General features: G+C 39.8%; 1 protein-coding gene across 1 annotated transcript in view; it reads right to left on the reverse strand.

The window, feature by feature from the left end:
* Positions 1 to 19: 19 nt before the first annotated feature.
* The window catches only part of UGP2 (UDP-glucose pyrophosphorylase 2), a 27437-nt gene continuing 6088 nt past the window's right edge, over positions 20 to 21368 (reverse strand). The window contains exons 2-10 of the mRNA XM_085307277.1: positions 21053 to 21168; positions 20401 to 20508; positions 7520 to 7705; positions 5624 to 5757; positions 4692 to 4989; positions 3413 to 3610; positions 2983 to 3225; positions 2424 to 2528; positions 20 to 1409 (exon numbers count right to left, since the gene is read on the reverse strand). Coding sequence (XP_085163403.1) covers positions 1302 to 1409; positions 2424 to 2528; positions 2983 to 3225; positions 3413 to 3610; positions 4692 to 4989; positions 5624 to 5757; positions 7520 to 7705; positions 20401 to 20508; positions 21053 to 21168 — 1496 coding nt within the window. The 3' untranslated portion in view covers positions 20 to 1301. The remainder of the gene's footprint in view (positions 1410 to 2423; positions 2529 to 2982; positions 3226 to 3412; positions 3611 to 4691; positions 4990 to 5623; positions 5758 to 7519; positions 7706 to 20400; positions 20509 to 21052; positions 21169 to 21368) is intronic.

The following is a 21368-nucleotide window of genomic DNA, read 5'->3' on the forward strand; positions in this document are numbered from 1 at the left end:
GTTACACTACAGAGAAAGGTGCAACTGAAATTAATTTATTTAAGAGTTTTTAATGCTACCTTTTAAGACTGGAAGCTGCCAGTACTAAGTAAAAGTGCCTGTGTATTTCACCTCCCACTCGTTACCTAACCTAGTCCGAGTGCCTAACCCTGTGATGATTATGTACAAGGGAATGGTCTACAGTGCGTGTGCCTATGAGTTCTTCAGGCAGGCATGCTTATCTGGTAACACAACAGCTGTCGTTAAATTGTCCGTCACAATAAAGCTATAAAAAAAATCACAGTTGTTTTTAAAGACCAACTTCTTTAATGATATATACCTGTGTTATACTAAGCTTATAAAATAAAGCTGTCTGCATGTAAATATGAGAGAAACATTAAGAAATCAAAAACGTGATCATGAGAGGGATCTTGATTCCTGTACAAATTTAGAAATAACGCAAGTGATAAATTAACATACATGACTGTAACAATATGAACATGGGTGTACTCAAAGTGATATAATCCATGTATTGAATAGGGCAGAACAAGGTTTAAGGTGTTTGTTAACAGGAGATCCAGTCTTAAAGGGGATGTGAGAAAGCAAACGCCACACTTGGATACTGAGGCATTTCTCTCAAGATTCTTCGGGTGAGTTTGAAACATCCCCATTTCCTCTCCCTATCACAATACAGAAACAGAGGTTTTGACAGCCTTACCCCAGTATCTCGATGTAGAGCGTATTGTGATAGAACACTTCAACTACTGGTTTTGGGGGTGGGGAAGAGTTTAAAGACAATTAGGGTTGTGATATTTGTGAACAGATGAAATACAGGGTCCATAACAGCTCATTTAGCAGTTGTGAAACATTTGGTTTTCAACTGCATCTGCCATTTATACTTCATAATAAGTCACAGGAGCAGCTACCCATGTCCCATGTGTATTGCTTCACAGCTTTAACATTTTAGTAGTTTTGAATTGTAACTGCAGAAAGAGGCAAGCCTCTGAACTTCTTAATCAAAGATCTGTCCATCTTACCCCCAAGACAAACAGTATTGCACTTCAAGGATATATTAACCGAGTTACAGAATCTCTTTAAGGACCGAAGCATTACTTACTTACACACACACATCCTTTGCACTGTGTGTTGCTTAAAAAGATAAGCAAGAGAAATTAATTTTAAATTAATACTGCAGGGTACTGTGACGATGACAAAGCATAAGCCCTCTGTGTACTTCTTATTTCTAATGCTTAGAAGGTTCTTCCAGGAGGAGGCTGGTGTAACACAGCAGTACGCAGAACCGCCTGTGCCATTTCACTGACTCAGTGGTCCAAGATCCGAAGATTGCCAGATACAATTTTGTTCTCTAGTAGAGCTCCAGCTGGGATGTCAATTCTGTCGCCATGATTTGCAATGATGATGACAGTTCCCTAAATTTTGAGAGGAACACGCATTTAGAAACTTTGCTTGGTAGTAATGCTTGATTTAGAATGAACAAGAGTATTTTTGTTTAGAAGTCCAGCTAGATAGCAGCTGTAACAAAGCCAGATCGTGCATGCACTTGGACTGAGTTACTGTCTCTGCAGAGAGGTAATTTTTTTTTTGCATGAAAAAGTTTAAAACAAGCACTACTGGAAAGGCTGCAATTACCAGCACAATAGATACTGCCAGATTACAAGTTAAGCTGATGCCTTATTTGTGAGAGCTGGTTGCTGTGAGTGCTATCAGGGCTCTTTGCTCTTGGGTGCAAGACTGTTAACGCCCCGTTAGCATGTCATGACGCAGGTCCCCACTGCAGCCCTAAGGCAACCGAACAGAACTGCTGTGCCCCACACAGGGCTGGGAACAGAGTGGAGCARCTGAGCCTGCAGGTTCAGAGAACAGCCTGAGGCAGCTCAGTTTCCGGAGGCTGCCTCACATCTTGCACTGATCGTCATGGCTCTGTAACAGTCTAGGTGAGTTCAGCTGCTGCCACCAGTGTTTTGGTGGGGTTGGCCAGATCTGGCCAAACAGGCTCTTAAATTAAGGAAGAAGAATGAAGAATTTGAGATGACAYGCAAAATTGCTCAGCTGTGTATTTCACTAAGAACACAAATTGATGAAAATGGACCTGTAAAGCCAGCCTGGGAGGCCAGGTGGTACATGCCTTGTAGAGCTAAGGGAAAAAGGCACAAGCACTGTTTTGAGCACAGAGTCATGAGGTCTACGGTTTTCAAGGTACTCTGCTGGTAGACAGAAACCTCAACTTGTAATGAAACCATACAGAGAAGCAGCTCTGCTGATTGAACGGGGACCCTTATGAACAAGCGCAAGGGGTTAGTTTTTTAATTACTAGGAATGTTGCCAGTTGACTGTGCATGAAGTCAGTGATTTAGGTAGGATCAGTTTTCTTCAAGCATAGCAGAGATCGTATATACGCAAGCGGGTCCCATTTATATGCTCACCTTTAATGAAACATTCTTCCCAAATGTAACATCACCTGAAACTGTGAGATGATCCAGTTCAAGCATATCTGGTATGCTTTCAAACCTCCGCAGGTAATCCTGAACCTTTGGGGAGGGAAAAGAATAGAGACTGTTTTAAATCCATTTGCGGACTAAGACAAGCAAGAGAGTTTTCAGAAAGCTATCTGAGAGATCTTTCTAGAAGCTCATCTGCCAAATATAAATGTTGCTACTTTGGAAGCAGCATGATATTGTCATTTCTGTCAGAGATGATAACTACAGACATGAGAAACAGTGACAGCAGTATTGGGTAAGAGTTGGGGAGCGCTAGAGAACACACAATCCAATTCACCCTTCTGCTTCCTTGGCTGACAGGGTGAAGGAGCACAGAGTAAGACAGCAGGCACAGATACTAAGCAGTTTGCATTCTAGCAGGGTAATTTAAAGCAAACAGGAACATCCAGATGGATAGAGGCAGATAAAGCCAACCTCCCTTTTAACCTGTGAATTGCATTTTTATTCTAAAAGATGAAAACAAAGTGTAACTACAGCAGGTTACCTTTGTGAAAGAACTTCCCAGTTTGACCAGAGGCACCGTTGGAAATTCACGTTTCTCACTCATTGTTAAGGATCCAGCGTTAAGGCTATACAAATTAGACATCACAAGCAAGAGATCCGACGTGGTCTTAACAGGCAAAAACCGACTACGAGGTACGTTTATCCCCAGAGAGTTCTCAAAACTCTTAATAGCAGCACCAACTGCAGTCTCCAACTGGATAACATTCAAGCCTCCATCCAGGGTCTGGAAGAGAAAGCTTGCGTAAGCATGGCCAGCAGATAAATACGCTCAGAATGAGAATCAAACATACTTAAGAGTTCTGCATTAATCAACCAACTGGCTCCTTTTTGAAAGTAGCAACCACTATTCAGTTGCCTAGAAACAAACAGTTCTTTCGAGTGTTTCCTTAAAAATCTTCCTGTCTGATTACCTTTGGGTTAACAATGATCTCCATGTCAATAGCATTTTTCTCTTGCAGCCTTTTAATTGCAGACAAAGCAATCCACAAGTTGTTCGTATTGAATATTTTGAATTTTGACACAGACTTGAATTCGTCAACGTGTGCTTTTGGGACCTGAGCTATTTCCACAAGTCTCAGCTTGTTTTCATATTGCGTAAGTGTCCCACCCTGCAAGGGTAAAAGAACAAGTTTAAGTCCCATTCATGACAGGCCAGCTGAGCAGCTCTCCCCCTACCCAAAACACATGCAATGTTTTGGTACTCTTGAAAGTTAAGCCCCAGTGAAAACATGTTGCCTGTGTTCAGGTACCAGGTTCCTAACTACAGAATATGTTTAAATGACAGTCAGAACTGTCAAGCAATAACATGTCAGTGCTCTAAAGACAGTGTTTTCTTTCAATGAAAGCTGCTGAGATTCTTTTGAAAGTGCTGTAGTTTAAAGATGACCTTCAGCAGAACTTCGCTAGATTCCAAGACTCTAACTTATCTCTGTTATGTATCTGCAGCACTTACTGGAGAAACAAGCGTTGCTTCAGTAACCTGGACTATCCATGGATGAAGCCCTGTCTTCTTATACTGAATAGCTATATAACCACTAACCATAGTGGTTTTATGGAACCAAGTTAGACTTTTCTTAATGGCTAATGAATAAGAAAACTGCATTTCCCACCCACCATCCTCATATTTAAAAGAATAGGGGCAAAGTACTGTTACTTGACAAATCAGTTTATAATGTGTCAGGTTCTACTAGCCCATCTGACAAGTGGTGAGGGCAGGATGCTGACTGGCAGCCACGACAAAGCGAGCTGTGTAATTCACATGTAAACTGCAGCCTACGTAGCTCAGGCAATCTTCAATCAGTAGTGACAGAACTGCTGCATCCCTCCCCTCTGTGCTCTGCTTTCAGCATCCCCAACTTCTCCCCTTTGTAAGGGAGAGTCTGGGGAAGACAGCGAGGTTGCGACCTACATCCTGCAGAAATTACTTGTGTTTTCAGTGATCTGTCAAGTCCAGGCTTTGTCTGCTGTTGCCCCAAACCTAGATCCAATTTGTTCCATGAATTAGCACTTCATAAACTTGCTGATTTTGTGCATCTCAAATTAGATCACAGCTGATGTGTTAAATGGTGCCTGAAATAGCTGTAAGAAGATTTACTGTATGTCTGAGTTCATGCATACAGAAGAGAAGATGTCTAGATTTTACCAAGATGCAAGGCATTCGAACAGACTTGAGTAACTATTTGTTTTTACCTTCACATCTGCCCTGGTTTTGTTTGTGACTTCCATGACAAATTCACAACGTTTTCCATTGGGTGGGTTCATAAGATGGTTAAGAATGTAAAGGTCCACAGTGGCACCCAAGTTATCTATATTGGATACAAAAATATATTCCTTCCCCTCTCCAATAAGGTTATCCAGCAGACCAGAGTTATAGAAGCTGGCGTAGATGTCTCCATGGCCTGGGGGATACCAGCACTCTGTATTCTCTCCCGAGTAAGATACATCCTTGGCTATTGGCAGCAGAGTTTCCTTGTTAATTCTAGGATACCTGGGAAGGCAATGGTTTTGTTAAGCTCTCACCAATGTCAGACTAGCATGAAGTAAAACAAAAGGCAGTGGTAAAAGTGCAGGTTTTTTTATACACAGTTTTTAAACCTGAGCTTTCCAGGTTAGTTTAAGTACTGTGAATTGGAAGATCCATCCACTTTGAAGATGTAGAATGCAAATCTCTTACTCAGTCCTCAGACTGTGAGGTAAAACAGCTTTCTTCTGACACATAGGGTCAGAGCCCGCCCTGTACTACCTGCACACCTCCAACATCCATCAGCCACGTCGGATCAGTTTTTTCTTGGCAGGAAAGCCAAGCTCTGTCTCCCTCCAGAGCCCAGGGATCCTGAAAGCAAATTCAGGAATCAAGTCCCCAGCATCCAGTATGCTGCTACTCAAAACACTTCTTGAAACTGTAATTCCCTCACCCTTCTCTCCAGTTTCAGTACACTGTCTCTGCCTTTACCAAAGCTTCCTCATATTACAGCCGAAGACCACCCCAAAAGAGACTGAATGTTAAGTATAAAAGATGCCATTATTAGGTAGCCACCTCAAACTAAGCCCTATACCAGTATGAGAAAGAGCAAGCTAGTCTTTCCTTCTATCCCAAGTAGAGGAGAGAAATTTTTTGGTACCTGCTTTGATTAAAAGTATATATTTTCACACGGCTGTGACTGTATTTCTGCAAGATTTTCTTGGTGTCTTCATCAGTGTTGAAGGAATTCATTAGAACAAGAGGAACATCGGTGTTGTAGATTTTGTTTAAATGCTGAGATGGGAAAGAAATGGTAAATTCAGCATAGATTACTAGCTTTAATCCTGCCACCTAAGAGTTTCCAGGAAATTAATGCATTTATTATTTCCAGTCTATTTTGTCTGTTTGTTACAGGAAAGAGATTCTTATACCAATGGAATTGATAATAAATCAGGTAAAGGAAAACAAATCCTTGTAAATAATGAAGTATTTAAGACAAGGGCCACATTAGTTACTGCATAAATAATCTTTGTTTTTAAATCCACATCAAGACTCAGAATTTGAAAACCAAAAAATTATTTTAAACTTTAAATTATCATTTATTAAAAAGGTGTGTTTTCCTCAAAAATTATTAAACCATCAGAATAAGACTCTGCGTACTGTACATTTAAAGGGTGAGGTTGCAAAAGCTTCCATCTCTTATGCACAGTAAGTACTTTTAAGCCATTTTGGTGGACTATGAATAGGTTAATAGTATCAAGAGTACATACTAGTTGGAATGTTACAATTTTTCAGGCACCTATAAAATGGAGCTGAAATACAGGGGATCATTTTCACATCGACAGCACAGCAAAGGTAGAATTCAGAAAACAAGACAGAGTTCCATCAAAAATATAGCCAGGCAGAAAAGATACTTCAGTGAGTTCAGGGCTTGGTGAATCAGATCACCCTTATCCACTGGGCAGAGTTTGGGATCATTAACCTCTAGTGAAGTCAGAGACTGCCTCAGTGACCCTTTTGAGAAAGCACCTGCAGCAGTAAAGGATTAGGACAGCRTTAGTGCGATGCTAATCTAAGTCTTGTATAGGAATGTCTAACCTGTGTGGGAGAGCACCACTCCAAACAAAACAAAGAATTAAAGCAGAAATGCTCTGAGCTCTAGGAACTGCAGAACACACGCACCCAGTTTCCAACTATAATGACCATCTTAATTATCTGCTGCAAGAGGAACTCTCTGCATTAAAAACATAAGCTGAAATGCTCCCTCTCAGCACCACCAGCTGTTACTTTCTTTTACTTTTCTTTTTTCAGAGGGAAATCCCAGCAATCACTTCTAAGATGAGGGTTTTAATTGGACCAGGAACTCTAAGCTGCTGTGAAAAGCTTTTTTTCTAAGCTATATAACAAAGCTTTTAAAAAGCTGAGTTTGAACTTGCACCTAGAGGATGCCCAGCAGTTAGCTACCACAGGTTGACTCCACAATTTGACCGTTGTGTTTATGGGCACAGCCATCACTGCCTGGATTTGTGTCCACCCGCTGAATTACACTTGCAGCAACAGGTGTGGAGTGGACAGAGTTCAACTGCTGATTGCTCTGTCCCTTTATCCATGTAAGCTGGGCATCACCCTTGCCCATTCCTTCCAAAGCAATTCCCTACTCCGCCACTAGCACTCTGACCAGACTCCATTTCCCTCTCCTCGTTCTTTTGGTAAGCCTCTGCTGTGATTACACTTAAAGGATTACACAGGACTAGTCCCATGCGTCTTGCTTGCAGGAAATAGGGGAATGCTTTATTCCAAAGTACAACTCTAAAACCCAGCATGCTAAGTGACAGCAGCGGTGTCAAACAAGAAGTAGATCTTCATTTCTCCTCGCTCAAAAAAAACCCAAAGCACTACCAGTTAGTCAATCAGATATTTAACCGAGATCACACTCATCAAGGAAGGTTCTTCTGTAGTGGCAAGAATTTCAGTTTTAGGTGGGTTTCAGATTAGGTTCCAGTTCACAGACCCCTTGAAGTCTCCACAGTAATTCTCAAAGCYCATCAGAAATTACCTCAATCTGCTGAACTGTCAGATCCAAGAAGGTGTTCTCATTGCGCACCCCAATAAGACTTTTGGGGCCTTTACAACCCATGCTTGTGCCCAGGCCACCATTTAGTTTCACGACGACCAGTTTGTTCAGTACAGAAGCAATGTTATCAGGCAGTCCTCTGGCCTTTATCTTCTCATAGGGCTGGATCTGTAAGAAAGCAGTTATAGGAAGCATTCAGGTATTTGCTAGGAAACTGCTTTTTCCTAAAAACCTTTCAAAGCTTTAAATTTGACAACAATACCCAGAGTCATTTGTATGATTTAGGTCACTAAAGAACATTTGTAAAAGGATTCTAAAACAACCTGGTTCATATTAAGTAAGATCTTCTCTTGAGAAAGGTTTTATAAATATAGCACCAGTCATAGTCAGCTTCACTCAAATGAAAAGGTGCCTCAGTCTCTTCTTCCAGACATCCAGAGAACTGACTTGAGGGTCTGAGGAACTGACTTAGCACAATCCTCCTCTTGCCCTGCAGGAGGAGCGGGGATCTCCTTGTGAGCCATTTAACTCACTTCCCCAGTAAGATGCCCTCCTCCAGTGAGGCCACAATTTAAGAAAACAGGCACTGCACGCAGGACATAATGCTTCTTCTTTAAGCAGCTTAAATACACAGTAGATTTTTTGGTATTTTGCACTGAGGTTGTTGGATGAAACAATTTAGTAAAAAGCTTAGTTCTCTGGCTCAGTCTAAATGACTTTTTATTCCAGTTACTAGTCCAATATAACTCACCTCTTCCACTACCATGCTGCACAGAGGAAGAATGTTTCTAGCTCCTCTTACCCTGCTGTTTTCAGGAACTGTTCATCCAGCTTGCATCAAATCTCACAAGAAGCTTTCTACCTTGCTCATAGCTATATCCTACAGGTTTAAAAATGAGTATGGACTATGTTTTGGGCTCAGGATAGAGAACAAAACCAGGTGTGTAATGAAATTCAGTGTCCCTTGTGTTAAGCATTGCTTCTCTCCTAATCCAGAGCACTTAAGGAAACAATGCTAACAGTGCAATGGTAAATATCATGTCAAAACTCTTAGAGCAAAATCAATATAATTATCCTTTAGCCTGCCTTTCTAGAGATTTTCTTTTGAAGGAAAGCCTTTGTGTTTCTGCTTTTAATGTATTCTAGCACCAAAGAAATGGCTTTAGCTCTGATAAAGGATGTGGAAGATCCACAACTCATTTACAAAACAAGCAAACAAAACACGTCCCAGGTAGTTTTCAAAACTCTGTGCTTGCTTTGGTCAATTCAGGCTACGGTATGAAGAGAAATCCACATCACACTGGAACAAGAGTCATATTTCTTACCCGGATGTGTGGGGACAGAGGGGAGGGTTGCGCAATTCCAACATTCCCGTATGCCACAGATGGCAGGTTAAAGCAGATTCTTCACACGAGGGGAAATTCTACTTTATGCATAATCCGGAAAGCTTACAGTAAATATACATATGATGTGTAAGATAAGCTCACTCCACAAGTTATAGCACAATCACTAACTAAACTCTCCTTACTCAGCAGTGGAAACGTGTCCTAATCATCAGAGGTGCTTCTTGACCCAACAGCTTAAACTCGTTCCATTTAGAAAAGTTTCCCAATGCACAAGATACGCACTCCAAAATAAGCAACTGACTTGATTTGAAACCCCTATCACCTCACAAAAGTATTTTTGAATTAATGTGAAACATACTAAATATATATAATAAATAGCACTAGATTCCCTGCTGAGACACTCTAACTTTATTGTTGAACATAAACATCTATGTCAATGTTCTGATGTAATTTTTGATTCAGTGGGCAGTATTACTGGAGAACAAGACAGATTTAGATAACTTTGTGATATATGTATCAAAGTGAAGATATGAAAGTAAAATGATGAGGTTTAACAAATAAGTCTAACAATTACTTTGCTTTAATGCAATTTTTAAAGGCTACATTCTGCACAAATGACACTTGTACCAGGAAGTTTGTTGCTTGTCTCAGGTATGTGCAATTTCTCTGTTTCCAAGCAAAGAAACGAAACTAGGAGTACACATACCCCCTCACTATACTTTTCCCAGGTTGAGGTAACTTGCTCATGACTCTACAGCAACCAACCAACACATTCAAGACAGAAATGTTTCAATCTACATGCTCTTAACCAAGTTCTTGTGTTTTCACCTACAACAGAAGTTCAGAACTAACTATCTCCATCTATGTTCCAAAAGCAGTAGAGGTTCCCTACGCCAAAACACCTTGAGTTAGCAAATGCAAGTAAGGAGCCTTATGACTAACACACAAACCTATCCTGAGAGTTATAGTTATGTGCAAGATAAATAAGGGTTTAGTATAAGAGCAAGAATGAAAAAAAGAAAAAAAAAATACACATTTAAGTTACTACCTTCCAGACAAGTCACAGTAACAGATATAGTAAACAGATTTTATTTCACACTTGCAGCCGGCCAGCTAGAAGGTAAACAGAGTTACCATGGCTCAAGCAGCAAGGAGCAACACAATCATTTTTGCAGTCATCTGCTAACATCCAGGTTCCAATTAAAGAAAGCAAGTAATGTTGGCATACTATTTTCTATTTAATCAACAGAGAATGTTAATATTAGAAACAATATACCGTTTAAGTTATTAGCACAAAGATTTGTCAGTAAAATCTGTATGGATCACTAAAAGAGAAGAGAGGGAAAATTTGTTTCAGCCAAGACTAGCTTGAACATAACGTTCGGAAAACCAGAACTTTGATTCCCTAGAAATGTACCTATGTCACCACAATAAGACTCACTGCTCTGAGAGAGGCGCTTTCAAACAAGGTCTCGGGGTGTCAGGAGTTATAAATGACTTATGCAAGTTCCTGTTATGAATCAAGTATGATACTGAAAGGTATCTCAGTTTGACCACTTTGTAAGACAAATGGTATAGTAAGTCCTTCCATTCTATACTTTCTTTTAGGAGGATGTAACAGTTCTTTTCGGACAAAAAAATATTCTTTATCTACCAATATCAAGAAATTAAATAACTTGTTCTAATCACAAACACATCTTCAGAATTAGTCATGCAGTATCTAGAGATAACAGGATCGTGCCATACATTACTCCAAGAAACACACACAAGGTAAGGACGCTGGTGACCAGAAGGGAAATATTCATCCACTTTTGCCTTGCTTTCCTCCCTACCTCTTCAAGAAACAGTGCTGTCCATGCCCTCCTCTAGATTTGCTGGTTAGGATCTCCTGCCAGTTCCAGCCTTTCTCCTCTCCCCACTTTCTACCTCAAACCCTGTGCAGCTTTCTGCCTCCAGGTTACACATTCTGTTGAAGTGCATCTGAACTGAACTTCTGGCATCTGAAGAAGACAGAAGGCTGGAACAGATAAAGAGACAGCTGATGTTGTTAGGACATAGGAAGGTGGAAGAATAGGAGGCAGCTAGAAATGAATGGAGTCCCAGGGCAGAGGGACAAAAGACTAAGACAGACCTGAAATAAAATCACCACAAAAAACATCAGTTTTTCCAGTGTGAAACCCTCCTACTGACTCTAGGTCATGAGGCCCCACAGAAGATAACAGTGATGTGCAGTAACATAAGTGCAAGACCAGTAAGTCTTACCAGAACACTCCTCTTCAGATTTAAGATCTGAACAGCAGCATTCTGGAAGTTTCTACACAGTCCTTAGTCCTGCTACAGCAAAGGCTTAAAAGATACATAATGCAGGATAAGCAAAATTGGGTGCAGCCAAACTTGGCTCGAGAGCAATTCAGAGGTCGCTCTGAGCCCTTGGGTAAAAGCCCTATGACAGAGAAGTCACAGGGCTGATGGGGAGCCCAAATGCTCAGTGTCCCTGGAAGGCAGCAGTCTGGTAGAGGCTCCCAGGGTAGCCGTGGCAAAGAGCTGGGGGTCTGGTCCTGCACTCCAGGCCTGCCTTGCACTCTGCTCCACAATTCCTAACTACCAGCTACTCCGGGAGCATCTACCCTTGGCTGTCTCTCTGAGGTAAGTGTTTTTAAAGTTTTATTTATTTATTTMTTTGGGGTTGTGCTTTTTAAGTCAGGAGCTCAGCCATCCTCTGAGGCCTACAGACTAATTTGCCTGCCTGCTTGTTTAGGTAGCAACCTGTTTTCTTTTGAGGAAATTAGAAATAAAGCTAGAAAACATTTCACTCCAGACTTTATTTTTCTTCCATGTCCAGGCATTTCACCCTGGTAGTGCAGAAGACTATAGCAGCACTGTATTTGAGAGTTTTATCCTATTCTACCAAAATAATGTACTATAAGCTTCACTGGCAAATGTAGAGTCTCAGTGCTCCACAGCAGAGAAGTCAATCTTTTTCCTTCTATTTCCTGGTTTCCTGGTAAGCAGGTTTAATTGCAAGCAGGTTTAATTTGATAAAAAAGTCTAGCAGGTAACTGATCTGAACATAATGGCAATGTTGTGCTTGTCTTTTTTTTTTTTTTAATTCAGAAGACTTATGCATTCATAGTCTAAACATTCCATGAAACATTAAAAAAAAAAAAATCACCTTGGACTTTAGTTGAATAAAGTTGTAGAGGTTCAACTAGCTAAAAACAGCAACACTTGCACTTACATGAAGTTGTAATGTTACACAGGGGAAGATATAAAATGCCTCGAGACACACCTGTAGCTGTCGATCTGTTTGTTTTTCAGGTAGCATGTTCTCTGCATCACTGATGCCCAATGCACCAGCCTTGGTATTTCCTGCATAAACTGTTGAAAGAATACTAGCATGAAAAAGTAACTAAGCTGGGCAACCCTAACAACCTACATAAACACAGCACCAAAGCTACTTCCTAAAAAAGCCAGATCTACCAATCTCAAAAAGGACCATTTCACACTCCCCACACAAGCACTTTATGTTACCAAGGAACACTATAGCCCTTCATCAGGAGACTTATGACTGGCAGTAGTTATTCAGCTGAAATTAAAACAGAGAAAGCCTTCAGTCTGTAGAGTTGTTTTATTTACAACTTAGCCGAGAAGCTCATTTCTTCCAGGAAGTGAGATGCAGAGAACTAGGAGACTAATATTTGATACAAACAGCAAACAGGACACATACATAGCTTACCATATACACAATATGTGCTGCATATACTCCCCCCACTCCATACACACACATACTTTCTACTAGAGAAAGCTTTCCTGAAAACATTATGAGATGGCAGTAAATAAGGACTAGAAGAGTCAGCTACTTAGGATATGAGGAAATAGGAAAACAAGTTATACAAACAGAATCTTTCCTATCTGTAAAAAAAAAAAAAAAAAAAAAAAAACTGGTAGATTATGAAGTTCATTTAAAGAGAAACTTGCATGACAATCTTCACGATAAACAAAAAATAAAACTTTATCATTCATGCATAGAAATTGTATTTTGGACACATGTAAACAGGATCCTCTGAAGATACCACCCTACCTCAAGGGACTGGCAACCAGGTACAGCTGACCTGGAAGTATCACTGAACACTGTAGGCTTATGGAGCTTGTCATCAATAAACTCAAAGTTCTGGCATGGCTCCATAAAACAGAAGTGACTCACCTGAATAAACACTGCAGAAAGATAGCAGTTACAATACAGGAGATGGGTCTTGCATTAGTGATGTCTTAGCATCTCTGGATGTGACTGTTCATGCATCACAGCGCGTCAGCATAGCTGAGACAACAACTACTAGCAGCAGCATTGGTCATACCTATCAGTTACACCTATGCAGCAGCATCCATTGGACTTCCAGTGTGAAGAGTTGCAATGGATTCTAAGCATTCCCTAACAGGACTGTAGGRAAAACAAGACTTCATCTGTTCCTGTAAATCACTGTCTCTTGCCAGTTCAGAGCAGGATGCTTGCTGTGTTGGCATTACACAGCCAGGCAGACTTACTGCCGTGAAATTAATTCTGAGGCAACACTATGAGGTATTAAGCATGCAAAGGGGAGGAAATCTGAGGGTCAGAGAGGCCAGTGACTCCTGGATAAAACCACAACTTCAAGTCGAGCTACAGCAACAAGTCTGGATGTCAAATCTGGTCATCTACTCACTGCAGATCCAGAGGAAAGAACAATTCTAATGGACATTCAACAAAATGGGACCTTCTTCATTTGAGAGTTATTGCTAAGTGGAAGCTAGTGATTCGTTTGCTAGGGGAAGGTGGAGAAAGGAATGTTACAAACAAACAACTCCAGTTCCAATGAGAGAGAACATGATTTTCACCACTGAGCTAAACTCTCATGAGAGTAATTTAGACCTTAAGCACTGCTTTAGCATAACGATGGCCAGTTCTATATGCTAAAAAGAATAACAGAGGCATATTTCTATAAACATAAGCTAAAACAATTTCCATGTAGCATATAAGAGAATAGAAAATTCTTTGCATCTCATTCACCCTTCCATCAAAAAAGATGCTACGTGAAAGAAAAGCCTTCAGCAATCTTCCAGATACTATGCAAGGATCTTTGATATAAACAGGTTGGCAAAACATTAATATGGAAAAAAAAAACAAAAAAAAAAAAAACAGAAAAAGAGTTTTGTTATCTAGCAAGTCCTTCTCTTTTTCCAAATGCATATCCGTTCAGGAACACCATCTGTTCATAGTTAGTTTATTTGGTGCACAGTCCATTTATTCTGCTATATTTTCAAACGGAAACATGCAGAATAAATGAAAGAGGCAGGACATAGGATATAGTATTTCAGTGCTACAGGATGCATCTGAATAAACCATGGAAGGTTAAAAAAAGAAAAAAAAAGGTTACAAGTACAGATTTGTCAGAAAGGCAGGGACAGCTGATACAGCATGAGGGCTCATGAGTGTAGGAGCTGATTAGCAAATATCCAATTCCAAGCGAGCACTGAGTTAAATGTGTACACATTCTTTCAACTCTTATCTAAAGAGACTATCACCCAAACTACTAAGCCCTTTATGCTATAGCTACACTAATCCCTACTATTCCCTATATGACAGACCCTTACCTACCCAAGGTCAATACTGAGATTAATTACTCAAGTGCAAGAGTAGCTACATGCTGTTAAATTAAGATTGCTAAAGAAAAAAAACACTACTGCCTTTCTACAGAATTCTACAGGAATGATTCCAAAGTTCTTAAAACATTTCAACAATAGAAGCATACAAAAAAGTGAGACTTTTGCTTTGTTTCGTCAAAAAGTTTTTGCTCAGACTGGATAGACATCCTTAAAAACAACTGTTTTTCCCATCAACAAATAGATGAGTAATACCGATTTTAATGTACTGAAGGTATACCTCACCAGAAAGCTTAAAGGACAATTCGCTACAAACAGGAGCTAGCGCAATTTAACCCTGATGTTAGGTAAATTTCTGAAGAGAAATATGCATAGATCTTCACTCCCTATCATAATCTCCTGTACACTGTAAGGTCAATACCACTCTATGTTAGATTGCTAATGGATTTGAAAATGCTCAAGTTTGAACTCTAGCTGAGTGGGACATGAGTCACACCCACGATGTTCAGATGCTGCCAGAAAAGCCAAAAAAACCAATTTCATGTTTCAATACTCACTACGTTCGTTGCATCACTGATAATATAGTTTTTCAAAAAAAAAAAAAAAAAGTCAACTTTTCAGTTAAGGACCAGACTGTCCCAAAATAATCTGCTCTTGCTCAAGTGCCAACTACCCTTTTATGTCTTCACAGTTATGTCTGAAGCTGGCTTATGCAGAAAGCTCAGAGTAAAATCAGTAAAAGCTGATTTTGCACCAGCTACAACACAGAATTTATAACTCAACCTTGCTAAATATTCAGTTTCAGCATAGACAATGGAAACGACAACCTGGCAGTGAAGCCCTAGATCTTGAAGGTTCAGAGAACAACAAATGTCAAAGAACTAAAAGGCAAGCAGGATCCTTGCTGTATCAGGATTAGTGCATGTCTACACTGTCATCTAGCAATTCTAGTCATGTGTAAGCACGAACAYGCAGAACTGGCTGACCTTCTGGAGAGCAGCTCTGCAGAGAAGGACCTGTTGTCCTGGTGGACAACAAGTTGACCATGAGCCAGCAATGTGCCCTTGAGGCCAAGAAAACCAATGGTTTCCTGGGGTGCATTGAGAAGAGTGAACTTTACCAGTTCTAGGCTCCCCAGGACAAGAGAGACATGGAGCCACTGGAGAGAGTCCAGCACAGGGCTRCAAAGATGATCAGAGGGCTGGAGCTGGGCCTCTTCAGCCTGGGGAAGAGAAGACTGAGGGGGGATCTGATCAGTGTGTACAAGTACCTGAAGGGAGGGTGTCAGAGGGACAGGGACAAACTCTTTTCAGTTGTCTCATGTGACAGGAGTAGAGGCAGTGGGCAGAAATTGAAGCACAGGAAGTTCCACCTGAATGTGAGGGGGAATTTCTTCACTGTGAGAGTGACGGAGCCCTGGCACAGGTTGCCCGGAGAGGTTGTGGAGTCTCCTTCTCTGGAGATATTCAAGGCCTGCCTGGACACAACCCTGTCTAACATGCTCTAGGTGACCCTGCCAAGCAGGGAAGTTGGACTAGATGATCTCCAGAGGTCCCTTCCAACCCTACCGATCCTATGATTACCTGTAAGCGCACACASAAGAGTAGGAAGTGCTTCACAATAACAAAAAGATCAATTTTTGCTCTAAGGATTTGGAATACTGAGTTTGACAATAGATGCTGATAGGCAAATATTTCAGGGACAAAACAGGCAGGAGGGATGAACCTTACAGACGCATGACTACAGAGTTACTCATTTGAGACATGTCTCAAAACAAAACTGCTTTGCRATTGTTCTAAAACAACCTCTAGTTTCATCTGGTTCCGTAGACAATGTCACAGAAGTGATTTTTGCAACAGTTTCCATGAAGCAATGCTGGGAGTTTGACTAATAGATTTCAGAAGCATACTCCCAGTGCAAGAACATTTGGAAAAGTTTGCCAGAGACAGACAAAATGAGCAACAAGGCTGTCATCATGAGCAGAATGGAAATGAATACACCCATACCAACCAATACGTATTTACAGAGCACCGAGGTATTATTTACTCAGCACCAAAAGGATAGTTTTGGAAATAGTAGCAAATGAACCTTAAAACTTGTTTTCTGAGTTAATGATTAGAAAGGTATTTTGCTTTTGTTTAAGAGTTTGCCATTTTTCCTTCCTTCTCCTTCATGATACAGTTCACCAGAATGACAACTTGATCTGCAGACAAACATCCAAACATTAAAAACAAACAAAAAACCCACATCTCTAATAGACAAGTACCTTCCACACTCAAATTGCTTTGGATGCTCTTTTTATGTCTTAGACAAAGTCTTGCATTGCTACTCTGAGATTAACTTCATTAGTGCAGTTCCCTTGGAGGCCTCTCAGCAGGACTTTGCTTCCACCTCAAGCAAACACACTGCTGCAATCTACATTAGCAGGATTAAATTACACTTGCCATATTCACATTCTTTACCTTGGCTCCTTGTTAAATGGCCCTCTCACTAAGTACATTTTCTTCTCTGAAAACTGTAACAGGAATGAATTCTAACTATGCCATCTATCACTGTAAGCCTTTGGACATTTAGAAGGAAAGCATCTGTAAGGAAAAAACAAGTTAGAAGTTTGTGAATATAATGTGAAATGGCTTCAATCTTCTGTTATCATTGTCTTGAACCTACAGTTTGCTTCCCCTTTGGTATCAGTTGCAGCACTAGAAATAGGGAGGTCAAGGACGAAACCTCCCATTGCAGAGAAAGAGAGGGGAGTATTACAGTACAATCATTCATACATTTCAAATTACTGGCTAGTTCTAACAGGAGTTTTTACTTCTCAGAGTTACTTTCATTCTTCTGTAGTATCCTAGATACTTGAGGAAGAAAACAGAGAACTGCACTGAAAGAAAGCACAATGGATAATTCAGTCATCCATGGAAGTTTGATCAGAAATTCTGCTCCTGCATAGCGTTGGGCAAAAGCCTGAAACACCTTTCCCACTGAACGTGAAACTCACAAGTATCTTACGTAAAACAGAAGATTAGAAGATAAACCCTGTTAAACTCTGCCATGTTTTTAGGTTATTGGAGGGGTTTTTTGTTTGTTTGTTAAGTATATATACAGACATGTGTAGGTATATATGTGCAAGTGTGTATATATAGATATACTTTGAGCTCTACCAGTATCAGCTGAAGATTACACATGCCAGAATTCTCAGTGGTTTGGACAGATCACAGAACAAACCAATTCCCTGAAATAACYGGAGGCAAACCAATTCACATTGGGAAGGGTAGGTCCTTCCTAGACCATATCTGTAATGCAAAAATTTTCAAAAGTAGCTGAGAAACTCTTCCTCTTCTCCATCCTCTTGCCCCTATAATGGGGTCTTCTGAATGCATAATTACAAATCACTTGTCAGATTACCAACTAACTTTCTGAGAACATATAAACATATAACATTTGCTGTGCTGTCCTACCAAGATAAGGAGGAGCGTATAAGATGAGTTTTATAGCTAAGAAAAGAAATTCAACTAGACACAACTGAAGAGAGCTCAAGGAGAGCTAAACAACAGCACTCAGGAAAAAACTGCATGTATTTAACAGATGGATACCAGTCCCAAAGAAATCAWTATTATGGTCTTTGCTATTAAGCCCTTCCAAAATTATCATTCTTTCTCATTTTATAAGCTCCCACCATTCTTACCTACTAGTAAGACTGGTAATTCTGGTCTTAAAGAAATCAGCATTTACCTAATAACTTCACAGGTCATATTCCTTAGCAAAGAATAATTTGGTAGATACGATACTGTAGATCACCTGAAAGTGTTTCACGTAAAACTCCTTTCACTTTCCACGGCACATCCCCATATGATTTAAAATGGRGAGAAGAGGGGAGGCATAAATACAAGTATGGGTTCAGAAGGACAGGAAAACAGAATTCTCATAGTCAGCAAAAATCAAGGAGGTTAAGTTGGCTCTCAGTTTTTGAAACTACTCAACCCACCTCCTGCCAGTCCAGGAAGTATGTACATATTATTTTATCTAAGAAATCTTACTATGGAGAGAAAAAAAAACATGGAAAAGAAATTTGGGAATATTTTTCCCTAACTCTCCCCCTCCTCTCCAACTTTCTTCTATGGAGTTTATCAAATAGGGTTATRTGATTTGGAGTTCTTGCCAGGAAGCAGATTTTCATCTAAGACCAGTCAAGTATCTCACCTGAGCCAAAGTGACACATGGATGCAAGAGAGGGCTTTTTTTATTTTTTTCCTTCCTCTTTTTAATGTGGTCACAAGTTCCTACATAGCTAAAGGATACAGATGAGGGTAAGTCAGTAAAAGTCAGAAGGAAGAAAAGATATCTTTTCTCATCTTGCCCTCTTTTCAGCCCTCTAATCTACAGCATTCTTCACAGATGTTTGTCTAACTTTTTTTTTTTTTTTAAACAGCTTGGATCCCCCATCAATCTATTTTGATGCTTTACCATCCCTCCTGTTTGAGGGTTGCTCCCAACATCCAGACTGATACATTTTCAGTGGAAATGTATCAAATTAAAAAAAAAAAAAACAATAGTTCTCCTTCTCCCCAAAGAAGCCACTGACTTGCATCAAATTGCTGAAATTTCATCTCAGGATTTATCTTTATCTTGAAACAGAGAACTATTTCTTTCATTATTGCAGCTACTTTTTTACATAATTAAGAGACTTACCACTCCTCGGAGTCTCATCCCCCTCTAGACTAAAAGCAATGCTCTTTCCTTCAGCCTTCCGTGTCAGTCATATTACCTAAAACTTCAATTTCCCACTTTGCCCTCTTTATTTAAGGTAGATTTTCCTCCCCAAAGCAACACTTCACGCAGTGTTACAGTACAGAAGAGAGACACATCACATGCTTTTGAAGTTAAAAGAAAACACTCAGCCTGGGAAAAAAACTAGACTTGCTCTAAAACAGCATCATTCTTCAATGCTTTAGAGAGCAGCACTGCATCTGTTCTGGAAGAAACTGGAAAGCCTGCCTTTCAGTTGCAAACAGAGCCTTGATTGAATCATCACAAACAGAGAGGCTAAAAGAAACCACAAAMGTGCAAGGACACAGAAGTCCCACAATATGCCAAGATTACTACATTGGGAAAAAAGCAAAAATCCATAGCATAGCTACACAGTTACTTACACAAGAGCCAAAAGACAGCCTAGGGCCACAGATGAATCAATAAAATGAGGTTAGGTGTAATACAAAATGTTTATTTCAGTACTAAACAGTACTGGGAAAAAAAATAACAGATTTAGTGCTTTTTCAGCAGTATCTCAAACGGCAGGTTAAAACTTCTAACAACATACATGGCACTAGAAAACTACAGTCCTTTAAAAAAGTCCACTACTTTTTCCAGATTCCTTGCTTTTACTGAACTGCTGTAGAGTACAGAATTGCTAAGTGAGCTACAGAATCCAGCCTACTTGCCATATGTCCTTCTCAAATTACTTAGCAGAATGGATTGATAGAAACAATCTCATCTGAGATGTGTAACCTTCTTTCACAGGCAGGAGCAATGAGTATTCTACATACCACGAGAGTCTTACGTATTTCTCCTATAACACAAGTTAACTCCAGAGAAGGTACCAAACAGTAAGATGGTACCTGTCCCATTTGTTCTTGCGCTCAAGAACAGCAGAATACCACCAGAGTACTCGGTACCTATGTTAAGCAGGACCTGATATTCAGGAACACATACAACATGTCTATAAATAATTCTTTTAAAGTTAGAGCTCAAATTAAGTGTTGTCCTACATTATGTTAAGGAATTGTGATAGTTATATCCATTCTACAGTAACTACACTATTTGGCACAATTGGCAAATCTCAATTATATGTTSTCTACAGTGTGTCACCTCATTGCAACTTACAGAATCTTCTGGGGGTCTCTGAATCTTCCCCCAGTCCACAGATGGTCCCTTTTCTTGTAAAAATCTATGAAATAGTTTCTGAAATCCTTCCAGGTCTTTTTGTGTGTGCTACAAAGAGAAAATGCATTAGTTAATACTTGTATTTAATGCCTATCTGTTTTAATTAGGAATCTTTTCTACAAAACTTGACATACAATCCAGTCACAAGAGAAATTTGGTCAGCACTGAAGTATATGCACACTAAAATTTAATCAGAAACTAAACCCATTTCCACTAAAACTCAAGGTGCAAAAAGAAACGCAGATACATAAAATACAACTCTTTAGTAAAAACCACAACCCTAAATTAGAATTCAGCCCAATCTTTACAAGAACAACTCTACCCTCCCTTTCTATAATCCCTTAAAGATTCTATAGAACCTTTAATACCCAAAGATGATTAAATGCTTAGTAATAAATCTGTCACCTAGTTGCATAGAATTGAAAGACTCCTATTGACATTGTATCCAGGCTACTTTTCAACACAGAATCAGAGCACACCACAAAAACAAGGATTACAGTATTCTGTGATTTGTCTCTCTTTATAAAATTCAGTTTGATTTCCTACATTTAATTTCTCACGCTTTGTATTGCATCCTCATCTTACTCCTTACCTCTAGCTCATTTGAAGGTGCAGTTGCAAGTATCTTATCAAGTTCTACTTTCATTGAATATTCCAGCTCTTGTCGAATGACTTCCTGAAACTGCGACGTGCCTGCTTGAGACATTGCTAAGGAAAAAAAACAAAAAAACAAACAAAAAAGAAAACATAGGTTTAAGGAAAACCAGCTTGTTTAGACAACAAATAGCTTTCAGTTTTCTATTAAAAAAAAAGAACCCCTCACATAATTCAGTCTCATTTTGTTACTGTTCTAGCACTGCAGGAATCTGAAGCTTCTGTTCCCAGTACCTTAGAGCACAGACACCAAA

Source organism: Rhea americana, unplaced genomic scaffold (genome assembly GCF_003343005.1).
Source record: "Rhea americana isolate MKP2758 unplaced genomic scaffold, rheAme1 scaffold_256, whole genome shotgun sequence".
NCBI lineage: Eukaryota > Metazoa > Chordata > Aves > Rheiformes > Rheidae > Rhea > Rhea americana.